The 18,532-nt window shown below is 29.7% G+C and overlaps 1 protein-coding gene across 1 annotated transcript in view; it reads right to left on the bottom strand.

The window, feature by feature from the left end:
- Window positions 1-272: 272 nt before the first annotated feature.
- Window positions 273-18,532, bottom strand: part of LOC127735326 (acyl-coenzyme A thioesterase 9, mitochondrial-like) — a 30,081-nt gene continuing 11,821 nt past the window's right edge. The window contains exons 7-14 of the mRNA XM_052245479.1: window positions 18,264-18,337; window positions 12,413-12,480; window positions 7,153-7,264; window positions 5,255-5,345; window positions 4,864-4,949; window positions 3,587-3,677; window positions 2,479-2,632; window positions 273-736 (exon numbers count right to left, since the gene is read on the bottom strand). Coding sequence (XP_052101439.1) covers window positions 693-736; window positions 2,479-2,632; window positions 3,587-3,677; window positions 4,864-4,949; window positions 5,255-5,345; window positions 7,153-7,264; window positions 12,413-12,480; window positions 18,264-18,337 — 720 coding nt within the window. The 3' untranslated portion in view covers window positions 273-692. The remainder of the gene's footprint in view (window positions 737-2,478; window positions 2,633-3,586; window positions 3,678-4,863; window positions 4,950-5,254; window positions 5,346-7,152; window positions 7,265-12,412; window positions 12,481-18,263; window positions 18,338-18,532) is intronic.

Below are 18,532 nucleotides of genomic sequence, written 5' to 3'. Positions count from 1 at the left end.
AAACTTGTCCTGGATATTGCTGATATTAACCTATAGTATAAGTTTTATAAAAATCTGGCAAGAATTGTTCCCATGAGAGCCCTAACGAAGCCATTTTCCATAAATTTAATATTTCTAAGGGGCATAACTCTTTTTTGAAAAAAGTCGATCGTCCACCATTTTAGAACTTGTCTGGGATATTGCTGATATTAACCGATAGTATAAGTTTTATAAAAATCTGGCAAGAATTGTACCCATGAGAGCGTTAACGAGGCAGATGGTATTTCCATGTCCCCCGCAACGTGTTACGCTGGGGATAAAAATAGGATTGTTTAACATTTTCAAATTCATTAAAAAAGCAGTATTTAACATTTTCTAACACTTATTACAATTATAATCAATGGAAAATCCATTGTACACTTTATACTCATAACTTTATAACAGAAAATAAAATAAATTTCCACTCAACTGACCTGATTTTTAAAAAAAATTGGGTGACTACAAAAGCACTAATATATATATAAATGATTTTGTAAAGATTATTAAGCAAATGTTTCCTTTACAGGATTTCCCAAGGGAAAAAGAAAACACGTTATCACAGTTATAGATGTCTATATTGCTACAACCTATTCACAGGTCAACCACAAGGCACAGCCTAGTAACAAGGACTATAACGGGTACACAAGGCTTGCTCTTCTATATTTAGATGACTTTCAGCTCTCATAATGCCTTTTTCCATCCAGGAAAAGCATGAACTCTAAAAATAAAATTGATTCAAAGCATTAAATGTTGTAGATATATTAAGAAATAAAATTAATGATGTAATATGAATAAAAAGAGATGTATGGTATGCATCTTTACACTAAATCCATTGGATGTTGGATGTGTTCCAATTGTTATTTTAGTCTTAGCTGTCAGTAACTGCAAGTACTCTCAGATCTGTACTAAGTGTCCTTTTTGTTGTTAGGGATGAGGGATGGATAAATACCCTGCCACGTCCGGTCTGTTTTTATGTTTGATGTTTTTCTGCTTTGTATCAATCTGATGAGTTAAGCCTTTTTCAACTGATTTTTATAGTTTGTTCTTTTGTTGTGCTGTTACACCACTGTCCTAGGTTAGGGGAGGGTTGAACGCTAACAAACATGTTTTACCCCGCCACATTCTTTATATGCCTGTCCCAAGTCAGGGGCCTGTAGTTCAGTGGTTGTCGTTGGTTCATGTCTGTCATATTTGTTTTTCATTAATTGTTTTGTTATAAATTAGGCTGCTAGTTTTCTCAATTGAATTGTTTCATACTTTTTATGACGGGGCCTAATTTATAGTTGACTATACAGTATGGGTTTTTCGTATTGTTGAAGGCCGTACAGTATTGGTTTTTCTCATTGTTGAAGGCCGTACGGTTGCCTATAATTGCTTACATCCACTTTATTTGAACTTTGGTGGATAGTTGTCTCATTGGTAATCATATCTCATCTCCTTATTTATAATTTTTATAATGATGGCCATCATCAAAACAATAACACAATTCCACATGAGAAAACAGAAACAAATAAACGGGGAATGTGTCCATGGGACACAGATAATGTCCCCGCTTGCATATCATATAAAGTTATAAAGGAACATAACTGAAGAACGGTAAAAGTGACTCTACCCAAATTTGTTCTTGATCTGAGTTTTGTGGTAATAAGTATTGTCTATAAGTTTCATAACATTTGGTTGAGGCAAACTTAAGTTAGAGAACAGAAACGAAAAATTCAGCATTTTTTTCCTTTGTAAAGGGGCATAACTCTAGAACAGTAAAAGTGACACCACCAAAATTCAAACTCGATCTGTATTTTGTAGTAATAGGCATTGTTTATAAGTTTCACAACATTTGGTTGAGGCAAACTAAAGTAAGAGAATGGAAACGAAAAATTCAGCAATTTTCCCAATTGTGAAGTGGCATAACTCTAGAACGGTTAAAGTGACACCACCAAAATTCAAACTTGATCTGTGTTATGTGGTAATAAGCATTTTGTATAAGTTTCAAAACATTTGATTGAGGCAAACTTAAGTTAGAGAACAAAACCAATTTTGGTACGTACGGACGGATGGACAAGGGTAAAATTTAATGCCCCCTCTGCTACGACGGGGCATAACCAAAAATATCTTTAACTCATTGTAAAAGTATATGTAATGTTTGTCCAAAGCTAATATAACAACATCATAAACAAAATCTGATTGACCTCTGGAACCCATCATCTGCCAAAAACATGGAGTAATAGATTAATATGACTTCTAATGTTTTATTGTAAAGCAAAGAAAAGAACCCATTTTTTCTAAAGTTTGAACAAATTTAAACATTTAATGTACTAAATTCATCTCTAGATCAACATGATTAATATATTGTGATTCAATGAAGGTAAAGTTTAAAGTAATATGAGCTTTATCAGGTCTAATAAACTCAAATCGCATTATCCAAGCATAATATTACTATAGTTGTGAAAAAACAATTTTTACCTGCGTAAGTTTTAGGTATGACACTTGGAAGATCCTCTTGCTTAGTATCAAATGTAAAGTGGAAATCATTAGTAGTAGCTCTTGTGTAATCTGTAGGATTCACGACCTCTGCATGAACTTTTAACTGTAACTTTGAACCATTAGTATATACAATCTGTGAAGTACAATTACAAATGTAAGCCATATTTGGAACATTTAAAAACAATCATTATTAAATACTAAAGAATAATACAATATTTATGTTCAACCTGAGAAGTCTTAATCCTAAACATTTGAATCTTTAACACTAAACACAACAAAAATTCTAAAAATCAAAAGTGACCTTGTCTTTATTGGACAAAACATTGTGCAAAAAATTCAGAAATCTCAAAAAAGCAAAATTTATCATGTGATGTGATCTTTATATCATCAATATTTCTAAAAAATAAAGTCCTATTACTTTGGAACAACACATCTGAAAAATTGTCAAAATCAAAAGATTGCTTTTCTTATACAGAACCATAATTGAAGCAAACATTATGTATATAGTTTGTGTAGATCCATAGATAAATGGACAGAGGGAGAAAGGCATATCATATTAAGTCAGTTGTTGAACAATAAAAATGTGTGCATTTTCATTCCTTTTCCTTGGAAAAAGAACATAACACTTTTCAATGTGTCCTCATAACACAGATCTGACAACTTTAACATACATCTACAGAATTTAGTTTTCATTTACAAACCAAGTCATATAAAAGCTTTATTGACCCTTATTCATTGAAATTATGTAAGATATACAAATGTATTACCCTTAAAGAAAGGCCTTTCACATAAATCAACAATTCAGAACATTACACTTCTTAAAATATTTCTTAATTATTTTTGTTTTATAATTATACAGTATTTAACTTATATTTGCATAAAAAATTGTTTATTGGAATAAAAATTACATATATGCCTTTTCTACTCTGAATATGTCAAAAATACCCTTTTCAACGAAAAAAATATTATTTAGAAAACTTTTTGGAATAATCTATGCATTTAACTCCACCAAAGTCTATAAAAATATATTTGTTTAAAATACATTAAACTAAACCTTAGCAGGTATTATTGTATATGTAGAACTTACTTCCGATGATAAGAATAAAAGAGATCCTATTTCTACTGGTTTCCTAAACACAATGTCATCTACAGTTCTTATGGCCACCTGTCTTGATTTACTGCAATATGTCAGAGAAAAAAACTTGTGTATCAATATGAACAAAAGTTGGATCTGTCAATGATACAGCAGCCTATTAAACAAGCATTAAAAGTGGTCCATATATGGTCTTTCATGATAGAAAGGCATTCACTATATAGGTTATTTATTTATCCAGGGTCTAGACAATTTGTGAATATATATATATATATACATGTATATATAACACATTATTCCAAATATTAATTCCTAAATGTACACAGAACAATAATATGTGTCAACAGGACAGAAATGATGCCCCGCTTGAACTAACACATTTCAATGTTCAGTAAGCCATGAAATCTGGGTTAAAACCCTAATTTGGCATATATATTGAATGGAACCACAAACTACCTTAAACCAAAAGTTTATTCTATCTTAAACCAAAACTTTAATCTATATATATGTCATATTTCCATGTTCAGTGAACCCTGAAAAATGGGTAAAACACTTATTTAACGTTTATATTATACTTTTCACTGCATTATGAACATGTGTACTAAGTTTTAAGTTGATGTGACCACAAACTACCTGAAACTAAAACTTTAACCACTTTAAACCAAAGCTTAAGTCTTTCATATTTTAAGTTCAGTGAACTGTGAAATCTATGTCAAAACTCTAATTTGGCATAAATTTTCTAGTGTTTATTTCATAATGAATATGTGTACTAAGTGTAAAGTTGATGTAACCACAAACTGCTTTAAACCAATAGTTTAATTGTATGTGGGCATACAGAATGACCAACTGATGCACAGACTAGAAAACAAAATGTCACTCTACTATCACAGATGGGGCATAATAAAATAACTAATGAAGAGGTTCCTGACTTGAGACAGTCACAATAATTATGAGACCATATGCTGTAAATGCTACAACTAATATTTGACAGAATACAGTAAATAAGTATATTTTATCAGAGTTTAAGTTTCATGGCCTTCTACTGAACTGAAATGAAAAACATGCTTTCACGAGGGTTTTCATTCTGTAAAATGTTTGTTTTATGTATTTAATTCTGAAATATTTCGGCACCAAGAGACATGATATAACAACAGAACTTGAACCATTTTATCTTAAAATAGACGGAAAATCTGTAACAGAAACCCATAAAATAACAGAACACACATAATATTTTTATGTAAAATGTAATACATGTACTTGTCTTGACTTACCTGTAAAGAGCTGCACTGGTCCAAGCTAATTCAAAAGCTTTCCTCATTAAAAATCCACCAAATATTTTATTATATAAATTTCTTTGCTGAAATAAAAAAATGTATTTTTGAAATCCCTTGAAAGAAATTTGTCTGAACCTTAGACTTATATAATTGCATCCCTTTAAAATTAACTTAAACGTAAAAAAGTAAATGAGGCATTTTTTCACCAAATTGTGTATAAGTTTATGCAACTCAAATTGTGTTTTAGTTCATGAAACTGGGACAAATAGTCAAATCTGTGTTAGTTGGCAGATATGGAGAAAATAAGCTATGGTTAAACCATGGACAACAAACTTTGGACTAAATGAGATACAAATTACAAATATTTCTTATTTAAATTTGACCATACCTCTGGGAAGCATATTATCAAGTTTTTCAACTTTGTTTGTTCCATCCAAACACTGTTTTCTGGCTTCACTCTAATCTTAAATGTACTGGAACTGTAATAAATAAAGGTAGATAATTACAGGTAAAAAAAATTACCCCATTTATAAAAATTATACTGATTTTAAAAATCTGTATCATTATGAATTTTACTCCTTCCTGTTGTTTAACTCTCAAGTCATCAAAAATGTTCACTAATAAGTCTGCAATTTTATGTAATTTAATTTTCACAGTTTGTAACAATGGCATGGACAAACCTTTGCTACAAACAAACAGCAGAAATGGGCAACCTAAATTTTTTCTACTCAAACAATTACATGGTCTTAGGGTTACCATATTACACTACCAGTGGCCATTTCAGCAATTAGTAGTTGCACAAATAAGTGACTAATATTTTTTTCGGAACAATATTGTGTTAGCAATTAATCAGATGTGACTAATATTTGGTTGACTAGGCACTGGTGTAAAAGTCAAGGTCACAATAGCATTTAATAGATTAAGAATTTAGAATTGTTTTTTATTTATATCTTTTAAACCATACACAAAATCATTGACCAAAGTTAGTTTGATAATGGCACTTGGGAAGGGAAAATATTCCTAACCATAACCCTCCCCACCCCCAAAAAAAGGTACCTGACATAAAAAAAAAATCTAAAAATCAGTGAGATCTTTACTTTATGTTAACAATGTGATTCTGAAAATTTTGGGTAGTCAAGGTCATTATACCCTCTCAGTTGTAGCAATGAAAATATCAAAAATTCATCCTTTGACCACTAAATGGTCAAAAGGACTGATTTTAATGCTCTGTCAAGTAAACATTTTTGAACTTATATAAAACAAATGATACAAAAAAAAACCTGGCAGTTAAGTTTAACAAATATCTTACAGTTAAACTTACAAGTTTATATTTTTTTAAATTTAAAAATGAAATTATTATCTCGAAACTTAAATAATTTTCCACTTAACATTTCAGTCGAGTGCCTAATTTGCCATTACATTTCCTAGACTTTAAGGACATAGAGCCTTAATCTGACAAATAATTAGTATTATGTCAGTGAGATGTAGGGTGTTTGTACTTTAATAGATCAATCTTTGGTTGGATTATCATACAAATGTTAGTGATTGATCTTCAGACAGAAAATGAGATTCTTATGATGAGGTCTTAAATTTTGAAAAAGTCAAACTTTTCACAATTGTAAAACTAGACATAAACAGTACATCTTTATTTCCTAGATAATTGGACAATTTAAAGATGTCTTAATGCTGGTATTTGACTATAAAATAACAATGTAATTATTTTTTGTAGATGTGTAGTCTGTTGCAGTACAAACGTCTAGCTAAAAAAAAAGGAGAAAGTGGATAGTGAAAAAAATTCATCCTTTTAACTAACTAATACTAAAATATGCCTAATACAAAACGTTACAGAAAAACAACAAAAATATGAATTTTGTAATTATTTTAGATTTATTCCAAGTTTTTATATTTATTTTTTTGTGTTTACCCATGAAACAATAGATAGATAAATAAAAAGAGAATGTGTCCACTGGACACAGATGATGCCCCCGCTTGCATATAACGTTATAAAAGGACATAAGTAGAGAACTGTAAAAGTTAAGCCATCCAAATTCGAACTTGGTCTGTGTTTTATGGTAATAAGCATTTTGTATAGGTTTCATAACATTTGGTCAAGGGAAACTAAGGTTAGAGAATGGAAACTAGTTTCAGGATGTACAATGGACAAACGTACAGATGGACAAGGGTAAACCTAAATGCCCACTCCTCTACAGCGAGGGCATAAAAAGATTTTATATGGTGTAAAAGTTCACTAAATTAAAGTCACATACGAACAAAACATGTATTTACCTTGGATCTAATGTTTTGAGAAAATGTTCATGAACAATCTGTATTTCATTTTCATGAGGTGGTGTTTTCAATAAATTTCTCTTTGCCTCCTCTTGTCTTTTTACTTTGTTTACTACAAGACAAACACAAATCTTATGAAAATCTAACATGCAATTTTTCTTAATATGAAACTATACTGTAAATTCAGAAATTAATGTGAGGTTTTTATTAATGCAAATAATGTGACTCCTTGAGTATTGCAATAATAAGAACTTGCATTCTGATATATGATACATATATATATGTTTGAAGTTTCCTAAAATCGCAATAATTAAACTCGCATTTTGGTTACTTCTTCAAAAATCGCAATAATAAATGCATGCAATAATTTCTGAATTTACAGTACTAAATATTTCTCCATTATATCTCAATGACATTTCCTTTTTTTAACAGCCTTCTATTTTACCTTCTTTTTTTTTATTTTATTCAACAACAGTATTGCACACGCTGTTAACAATTACTCCACTGACACAGCTATCTCAGTGAAGGTCCACGTTTCATTAGTACCAGAAGTTCAGGGATTCTTCAGGTAGATAAACTGCATATTGTTAGTCGTTTACAAAATATTAATATAACATCAATAGATAAATAATGCTATTATATTATAATAAAGTATTTATATCATCTGGCGTTATTTTCGGAATTTCATAGTTCATCCAAGTTTGGGATGATTTATAACCTATTACCAGTTTCCATGTGTTTCCGGATAACGGTTTATTTTAATCAATATCGAAAAAGATTGTAATTAGCTTTTCCTACATCATTATTCAGGTAAGACAGTTATAATTTGAAGGATTAATAGTCATACGGTAATCGAAAAACAATTGTGCTGTGTTTTTTTGTAATGTATATACATTGTACTAGATTATATAAATATTGCAATGTCTATCACGCATCATAATTATATAAATACAAAATTAGATAATAAGTTAATTAATACACAGAGATAACATTACTAACCATGTTATCAGTTCATACAATTCAAATACACCTAAATATTTTTTCTAATATACCTTTTTTCAGGAACATATATATTGACGGGATTTGACACTACCTAATTGTAGCCAATTTTATCGTCGTGTCATAGGTAATAAAGTATTCACTATTATCCTAACAATTTCAGATAATATCAATAAAATGTCATTCAAACTAGTTTAACAGTGATGCCAGTGTATCAAACTTGTATTCCGTCACTTCAAATTTGTTATAATCGCATTCATTTTATCACAGAATGGTACAGAATGCAAACAGGGTAATAAAAAAATGGCGCCGATTGCATTCCCAAATTCAAAAACATTATAAAACACTTCAAATGAAATAAATCACACTTATTTTGGTCATTTTATATGACAAAATATATCTACTTTATGATAAAACTTGTATTTATTTAGGATTAGAATTATGTGGTTACTTTATTGAGCAGTTCCGATAGTTTTTCAGTCAGACGCCACCAAAATCCATAAATCTCGCGAAGTCTCGAGGAGTCCGAGATTTTATCAATTTTATACTGAAAAGCCTATCAGATTCATTTCCCGTTAGATATACTGTTCCCAGCTTTTCTTTCATGGTTAAAAAATTTGTTTTGTAGAATGAGCCTATTTCTAAGCTCAGTTTTAAAAACAGAAAATACATTAATATTCTTTGTTCTAAACTCTGACAGATAGTGTATTTTGTGAATTGAAAACATAATCACTGTAAGAAAAAAATTAATATCATAGTATTCTATATCACTTATTTTGTAACCCCAAATCAAATTTTTTAGTGTTAAAATATGTTTTCCAAGTTTAACTTTTTTAACAGATTTTAAAAATATTTCTTTCCAAAATTTATCAAGAAAGTGGCATGTAATAAAAAAGTGTTCATAATCTTCTGTAATATTACAGTGATTACAGTCTGAGTTTGGGCATATTTTCCATTGTTTTAATAAAACTTTGTTTGGAAGAATAAAATGTAAGAGTTTCCATCTGAACATTTTTAATTTATTTTCTTTCAAATAATTATGAACAAATTTTAGTATATTTTGAGCTTTATTTTCTATGTTCTCAAAATTTAGTAGTCTCTTCCATTTGTAAAAGCCAATTGGTATTTCTTTATCTTGTTCTAATAATATTTTGTAAATTTTACTTGTTTCTAATTTATTTATATTTTGTTTAAAGTTATCTTTGTCATAAATATACAAAACATTATCTGTTAGTACATTAGTTGTTCTTGAACAGTTTTCAGCTAATATATTAACCCATTCTTTTGGTATAGCATTTTTTAATTTTAAAAATTCAGTAATCCAGTTTGTCTTTTTATTAAGCTTTTGTCTAATAAATCTTTCTGTTATAATTCCAGATTCATCAATGATATCATTTATGTATATTATGTTGCTATCTATCCAGTTTTGGAATAATAATGTTTTTTCCTGAGATTTTATCCACTGATTTCCCCAAATAACTTGTTGGCGGATTAGTCTGTAGTTTTTTGGGTATTTATTATTTTTATTATTATTTTTATTCTTAATCCAAACTTTGATTATATCAAGATAAAACTCTGGTAGTTTTTTTATATCTGGTATTGAATTTACACTATCCAGATTCATTTGCAATATAAGAAGATTGTTTCCGAATTTGTTTAAATAAAATTTTGGTATTACAGTCCAGTTTAAAAGTTGCTCTGCATTTAATCTTTTAATCCAACCTATTTTTATTGTTTCTATGTATTTCTCTAAATTAATCATTTTTAATCCCCCATTTAATTTGTCATAACTTAGCACAGAACATTTAACCTTTTCCGTTTTGTTATTCCATAAAAATTCATATATCATTTTTTTAAACTGGTTTAAATACTCTCTCTATAGTCGAGACAGATGCTAAAAATGTAATATTGGGAATAATTAATGATTTAGTAACTGTGATCCTCCCTATCATGGTTAAGTTTCTCTTTTTCCAATTAAGAATAATTTTTGCTGATTTTTCTAAAAGTTTTTCAGCATTTAATCTTTGACATTCTTTTTCATTATGACCAAAATATATACCTAGGCTTTTTACAGGTATATTTGTCCAGTTAATATTTTCATGTTTATCTTTACACTTTTTTTGTTTCCCAAGCCAAACACCCTCAGTTTTAGCTCTGTTTAATTTCAACCCTGACAATGTTCCAAATGTTTCAATCATATTAAGAGCTTTAGAAATATCTTGTTTTGTTTTAAGAAAAAGAGTTGTATCATCTGCTAGTTGACTAATCTTTAATGTGTGAGTTTTGCCATCAAGTTTAGTTTCAAAGCCTTTGAGGTCGTGGTCTTGTCTGATCCTACATGCTAAAATTTCAACAGCAATTACAAAAATTATTGCACTGCATGGGCACCCTTGCCTAATCCCACGAAAAATGCTTATAGGTTTTGAAATCCAACCATTGTTTATAACTGAGCTTTTAATATCAGTATATAGAACCTTAATCTATTTCAACATTGAACTTTTGAATCAAAATTTTTGTAAAGCTTAAAACATGGAATCCCACTCTAAAGAATCAAAAGCTTTTGAAAAATCTAAGAAAAGTAAAGCTCCCTCTATGTTGAATTTTTCTGCAAAATCAATGATATCTTGAATTTGTCTAATGTTATATCCAATATATCTATTTTTAACATACCCGTTTTGATCCCCATGAATAATGTGTGGTAATATTTTACTAATTCTTTGTGCTAATGACTGAGCTACAATCTTTGTATCTACATTTAATAATGTTATTGGCCTATAGTTATCTAGAGAGAGAGGGTCATTTTTTTTATGTAGAAGGGATATAACTCCTATTTTTTTGTGAATTAGTTAACTCCCCTTTTTCAAATGAGAAATTGAATGTATTAACAGCAAATTCTTTCAGATCTTCCCAGAATATCTTGTAAAACTCTACACTTAACCCATCAATACCTGGGGCTTTATTAAGTTTCATTTTAAATAGAGAATCTGTGCATTCCTTGACACTTAATAGACCTTCCATACTTTCACTTTCTTTATTGGTTAATTTATGATCAATTTCTGTATTCATAATGTAATCTTTGATATAAGTTCTGTTAGGGTTTGAACTTTTGTATATATCTTGATAAAATTCTCTTTCAAGTTGCAATATTTTTGTAGGATCTCTGTGTATCTCCCCATTTTTTTACCATTTGAACTAACAAAGAAACAGTATAGGTCACCTATTTATTTCTGACATTCTTACCCTTCATTCTCAGAAAATTTGCATATATAATGCTATTTGTAACTTCTTTTATATGTAGGTAAAAACTGTATATTATATATAAGGTACAAGTAAGATTTTCAGCTTTACTATGGACCACCATACTCAAATATATATTTCTCTTAAGCATAATAAAAATGTATAAAAATTGTTTGCCATTTAACAAATTGAATGGCACTAAACAGAATTCTATTAACATGTATGTCTTTGTTAGTCTTGTATGTTTTTTTTTAACTTTGATTCATTTACATGTTTCGGAGTTTAGTGTGACGTCCATTTTTGCTGAACTAGTATACATTATTGTTTAGGGGCCTGCTGATGCCCGCCTCCAGGTGTGGGATTTTCTCACTGTGTTGAAGACCCATTGGTGTCCTTGGGCTGTTTTCTGCTCTTTGGTCAAGTTGTTTTCTCTTTGATACAATCCCCGTTTCCATTCTCAATTTTATTTGAAGTGATCAAATGATTTAATGGTTTGATTGGCAAAAATCAGCTTTTCAGAAAATTTAAAACTGTTAAATTGACCAAAGATATAAATAGTGCAAATCATGGTAACTTACACAAATAAGGGAATAAAAAAATAAGATGTTTATCTGATGTTACATACAAGATCTAAGACACTGATAGTAATTAAAAGCAGATTTTATTTTGTTAACTATCCATTTTTTTCAGGTATAAATGTGTAAATTCTAGGGATCTTTTGTGCAATTTAAATCAGAATAGTGACCAATAGTTGCTAACCTTCCATAGTAGCCATCATGTAAAATTGGACCCAGGTTTTTCATCAAATATTTTTGAACTATCAATTGCATGGTCCTGGGTTCAATTTTCCGTGACAGCGATTATATGTCATATGGTCTCAGGTGGAGAATTGTTTCATTGTCAATCATACCACATCTTCTAATTTTTATACAAAAGGCACAAAAAATAAAGCATCCACATGGTCCTAAACTGTTAAACAATATACAGAATACCAATTGCTTTCAAAAAGTGAAAATAAGCTTACCTTCACCAAGTACAAATATTTTTTCTTCCTCTTGATTTGTTGGCTTAAGTGCATTTATAAAAGCTGACCTGAAATGTTTCATATAACATACCATTAAGCTGTACAGAGGTATTCACAGTGTAGAAAATACACTACAGGAACTGAAAAGGGTATTCTTTAAGTCCATCTTTCCCAATTACTGAATTTAAGAAATAAAGATTCTACAGTAAGTAAAAGAAGTATGTAATCATTCTCAATATAGGACTAATTGAGAACCAGAATGATAACCATTCTCAATATAGGACTAAATGAGAACCAGAATGATAATCATTCTCAATATAGGACTAAATGAGAACCAGAATGAATAGAGAAATCCTAGAGGGTTATCTTTTCGATAAAAGTATGGAAAATCTTCATCTTGTATTGTACCATTTGACCAATTATAAAAAAAAAAAAAAAATAGCATTGTCTAATCACTCACTAAAAAATTCAAAAACGATTTCTCCTTATAATACGGTGAAGATTAAATTGTAAAATCGAAAAATGTTATCGTCTTTACAAAAATTGATATCCTACGCTCAATAAAATAATTTTGTCAATGTGTTAGAAGTTAGCTTCAAGTCGCGATGATGAAGAGTATTTCTACTACTTTAAAAAATCGACAAAGAAACATTAATGTATACAAAATTGCAATTAAATTATTCAGATGAAATGAATTAAAAAAAATGGAAAATTGTAAGAAGTAAATTGTCACTGACAGATAAGGTATAAAACAGGAACTTTACTATTGTTCCCAGTATAAAAGTACATGTCAGTTTTGCGAGTAAAATTATAACTAAATTTTCCCGTTCTCAGACTTGAAAATGACTTCCTATTTTTTCTTTGTAATTTTTTTTTGTTTTTTGCGTGTATATGATCTGATTTATTTATGTATGATTTTAGATGATGATGTGTGTGGTCTTTGTTTACCTTTGTTTAACCTGAATGGCTACCTGTCTTATGATAGATATATGATTGTTTTACTTTTTCCTAATGGGTAATTGTATTGAACAATACAGGGTAGCCATAGGGTTATTCAATGCATGCAAATATTGTTCTTCCCAATCAGTTAATATTGACCTCAACGAAGAATCGTTTAAGGGAATACTACTTCCAAATTTTCGTTGTACATTTCTCGTCGTCTCCTTGTCCTTGTTACTGAGCCTTAATCCGAATATTAATGTTATATTTCTACTTTTTGTTTTGCATTTTATTCTTATTATTGGCAGTGTTGAACACAATCCCGGTCCAAGAAGTGACTATGACACTGACCATTTCGGTAATTCTGATAACTCAATTTCAATATGCAACATTAACATTCGAAGTCTAAGAAATAAAATTGCGTTCCTTCAAAATTTCACTGAAGAGTTCAATATTGTAACAGTCACTGAAACACACTTAGACTCAAATATAAATAATGATGAATTAATAATGGATTCCTTCTCAGAAAAGATAATCCATAAAGATCGAAATAATTCCGGTGGTGGTATACTCATCTATACTAAAGATGATATATCAGTTACCAGAAAAGGTGTACTTGAAAACCACACCGACGAGACTTTATGGGTGGAGATCAGAGGTAAAGGTCAACAATTTTTATTATGCTGTACTTACCGACCCGAATGGTCAGGTGTTGAATATTGGACACGACTTAATCATGCTATTGAATTTGGTTATCAGTTTACAGAAAACATTGTGATTTCTGGAGACTTGAATTCAGATTTATTTTCTTATAATAATAATAATCAGTTATATGATACGATTCATCAATTTAATTTAAAAAACGTAATTAATAAACCTACAAGGGTAACTGATCACAGTAGTACTTTGCTTGATCCGATCATATTAAGTGATGCTATACAATTTTCTTTTTCTGATGTACTGAATGTACCTGCTGATATCAGTGATCATGATGCCTCTGTTTTTTTTTTACAATGTCCAAAGTCCGTAACAAAGTCGTTTAAACAGGAAATATGGTTGTATGAAAAAACAGATGTTGATAAGTTTTCAAATATGTTGAATGCAGTTGAATGGAATGAACTCTTTTCCAATGTTGAGGAAGTAGATGAAATGGTCACTATATTCACTGAAAAAATCCTCAACATTGCAAGAGAGAGCATTCCAACCAAAATAGTAACTATATGTGGCAATGACAAACACTGGTTTAACAGTAATATCAGAAAAGCAATTTGAATAAGGGATAGATTACGAAAAAAATCAATTAAATCTAAAAAAGAAACGGATATTAATAAATATAAGAAACAGAGGAATAAAGTGAATAATATGAAGAAAGAAGCGAAAGAAAATTTTGAGAAAAACTTAGAAAATATTATACTAGATAACGCTTCCGATTCTAAGACTTATTGGAAAATTATGAGGATGCTGATTAAGCCAAATAGAGGTTCTAATAACATACCCCCATTAAAAAATATTCTTAATGATGAACATTTCGAGGAGTTCGCCGATGGAGACGACGAGAAATGGGACATTCTAAATAAGTATTTTTGTTTTATTTCATCGCTAGCAGAAGTTGATGCTCAATTACCCGATTTCGACAAAAAAACTAACAATTTATTGAATGATATAGTGATTAGTTCTAGTGAAATTGTTGACATTATAAAAACTATAAATCCTAAAAAAGCGTCAGGCCCGGATGTCATTAGTCATAAAATGCTTAAAATTTGTCCCGAAATAATTGCAATTCCATTATGTATAATATTTAATAAATCCTTGCAGCAGTGCAAGTACCCATCCAGCTGGAAAATTGCAAATGTTATAGCCTTATTTAAAAAGGGGGATAGTTCATTACCTTCCAATTATAGACCTATATCACTCATTAGTTGCATAGGCAAAGTTATGGAACGTGTTATATATAAATATGTTTACAACCACTTACAAAGAAATAAGTTAATTTATGAGTATCAATCGGGTTTTCTTCCTAAATGTTCAACGGTTCACCAACTGTTAGAAATATATAATTGCATATTGAACTCACTTGAAAAGAAAGAGATAAGTTGTTTTGTTTTTTGCGATTTCTCCAAAGCCTTTGATAAAGTTTGGCATGATGGTTTATTACATAAAATGAAGGCTTATGGTATAAATGGAAATCTGTTAAAATGGTTTAGAAGCTACCTAAGTGATAGAAAACAAAGAGTGGTTATCAAGCAATCTTCTTCAAAACTTTGCAGTATTTCAGCTCTAGTCCCTCAAGGGTCGGTCCTTGGACCATTCCTTTTTATAATATATATTAATGATATTGCAGAAAGACTTATTTCTCTGTGCAGACTCTTTGCAGATGACACGTCGTTCAGCTGTGCGGATCGTGATGCATTACAGATAGAAACTGTGATAAACCATGATCTGGAAAAGCTGAACGAATGGTCAAAAAAATGGTTAATGTCTTTTAATCCAGATAAAACAGAAATTACTGTGGATTCATTTATTTTCGTGGGTATCAATTTTCGTGGATAGAGAAAAAAAGACGTTTCGTGGTATACGTAAATTCGTGGATCGCTGATTACAAAAAAAAAAAAAAAATCAGATACGTAATTCGTGGATTTCTTTTTGATTTTGGAGATCATATAACCTCCTTGGTTTAATCAATAATAAAACAAACAAAAAAGAAGGAATTCATTGAAAAAGTTTTGAATTGTCAAAATCCTCGCTTGGTCATTCTAGGTTAAAGTGTTCATTGAAAACTTCTATTACAATAATGGACAGAGACAACTAATTATTTGTTTGTTTAACAATTTATAAATTCTTGTCGGAATTTTATAAGGCATTCAAAACTCTATGATTGAAAGCTCATTTCCATAATCACGATATAATTAACAGTCATAAAAGTAAAAGGTGTGAAAATAAATGTTCCTGTCATAAACAATATTACCTACGGGCAATATCCCCGTACTTAGTCCTATTGATTTTTTATCACCAGTAAACCAAACTATGACACGGTAATTAACAACTTGCAGTTATTTTCCATGAACAGTTTTAATCAATTTCAAAAAGTAAATTATTACCGATATTCGATATATTTATTATTGATTTAATCAAAATACTTGTATCTTCTTTCAATAAAAACACGTGTTATGTTACAATGTTTATCGCTAGTCAACACTATACTAGAACAGCATAACATAACCGGAAATAAACATCCGACTCCATACACATTTCTCGGGACTATTCTTCGTTGAATTCTTAAATTCGTGGTTCGCTGTGACCCACGAAACCCACGAAAATTGGTATACCACGAATAAAAATGAATCCACAGTATGTTATTTTCTAATGTTGAAATCCCAGAAATGAACTTTATATTCAATGATAAAAATATACCTATTACAAATATTCATAAACATTTAGGGGTTACATTTAGCAATGATGCTAAATGGAATGTTCACGTTGATAATATTATCTTAAGCACATCTAAACATATAAATATGCTAAGGAAGTTGAAATATAAACTGAGCAGAAAAAATTTAGAAAAACTCTTATTTAGTTTTTATAAGACCTTTATTTGAGTATGCCAGTGAAGTATTGGGATAATATTGGGGTAGGTTATATCAATAAACTGGAGCAATTACAGCTCCAAGCTGCAAGAATAGTTACTGGGTTACCTATATTCACAAGCTCAAGGGTTATTTATGAAGAACTTGGATGGGAAACATTAGCTGAATGAAGAGAGAGAAGAAAAATTCAAATGTTTTATAATATTCAAAAAAATAATGTTCCAGAATATTTGACAAATTTAATTCCCCCAAAAATCCAAAGTATGACGGTCTATCCTCTACGCAATGGAAATGACATCATTATTCCGTTCTGCAGACTAGCATTGACAAATGATTCATTTATTCCATCAACCATACGTCTTTGGAATAATCTTGATGATTCAACTCGTGATGCAGAATCAATAAATAAATTTAAAACTGAACTAAAAAAACTTTACCCTCAGAATAACATATTTGTACCGTAGCAATATGAGTTTGGAATTCGAAAACTGAATATTATTCTAACCCAACTTCGATGCTTTGCATCATCCTTAAACTATGATCTATATAGGGTCAATATTATTTCTGACCCTTCTTGCCACTGTGGTGTTAATCGTGAAGATTCCTATCATTTCTTTTTTAAATGTATATTATATTCAGACATACGAAATAAAATGTTTGAAAGTCTGCGCTGGCTTCCAAAAGATTGTAAAATTAACATAGAACTACTAACCTCGGGTAGTTATCTTCTTTCTCTAGAGCAAAACCAAACCATTTTCAAAAATGTCTTCGAGTTTATTAAAAGTTCGGAAAGATTTCTAATTGTCTAGATAGCAAACCATGATCGCACACACATCATCATCTAAGTAAAAGTCTTCCTTTTTTTTGTATTTTTGTTTGTTTAATTTGTATTTTATTTTTTGTTTTTGTTTTCTAAATATTCATTTATTTATTTTATATATTTATTGTTTTTGTATTATTGTTTTCTTTCTGTCTTCACTTTTCTGTCTTTTGACATAAATCCATATATATATATATTAAATAGATATACCATTCTATACATGCATGCTCATACATATATTTTGTATTATATTGCTATAAATGTTAAATGGAGAAGACTTCATAAGTCTGTTTGACTTGTGTCTTATCCAATTTGTACTTGAACAAATAAAATATGTTTAAACTAAACCAATTATAGTCCTAACATACTTTATTTTTAAATAGACAGCTATCGTAAATAACCAAACCGTTCTTCCAATTAAAATTCACCCTAATGGACAAAATAGCTACCTCTTCATTATCATAAGATTAAAGAATGTTGCAATTATTAAACAAACAATTCTACTTACTTTTTAGTTAATGGATTTCGAGCTACCATCACAAATCTGGCTGTCAAAACTTTCTTCCATTCTAATGCCTCTTCCTACAACATTTTATAACATTTTATTTTACATACTGTGAAAGATCTTTCATTAGTGGATTATAGTGTTTGTTTTTTGAAGGTTTTTTTAATTCATTGTTTTTATACTTTACACAAAACAAATCAATCAAAATTTGCAGTTCATAGGTTTATACAAGTTTGTTGTTATGATTAAACATGAAGTGGATGGAAAATGGT

Source organism: Mytilus californianus, unplaced genomic scaffold, assembly GCF_021869535.1.
Source record: "Mytilus californianus isolate M0D057914Y unplaced genomic scaffold, xbMytCali1.0.p SCAF_3, whole genome shotgun sequence".
Lineage (NCBI taxonomy): Eukaryota > Metazoa > Mollusca > Bivalvia > Mytilida > Mytilidae > Mytilus > Mytilus californianus.
The sequence above is the reverse complement of the archived record's forward strand: the minus strand, read 5'-3'. Positions and strand labels throughout refer to the sequence as shown.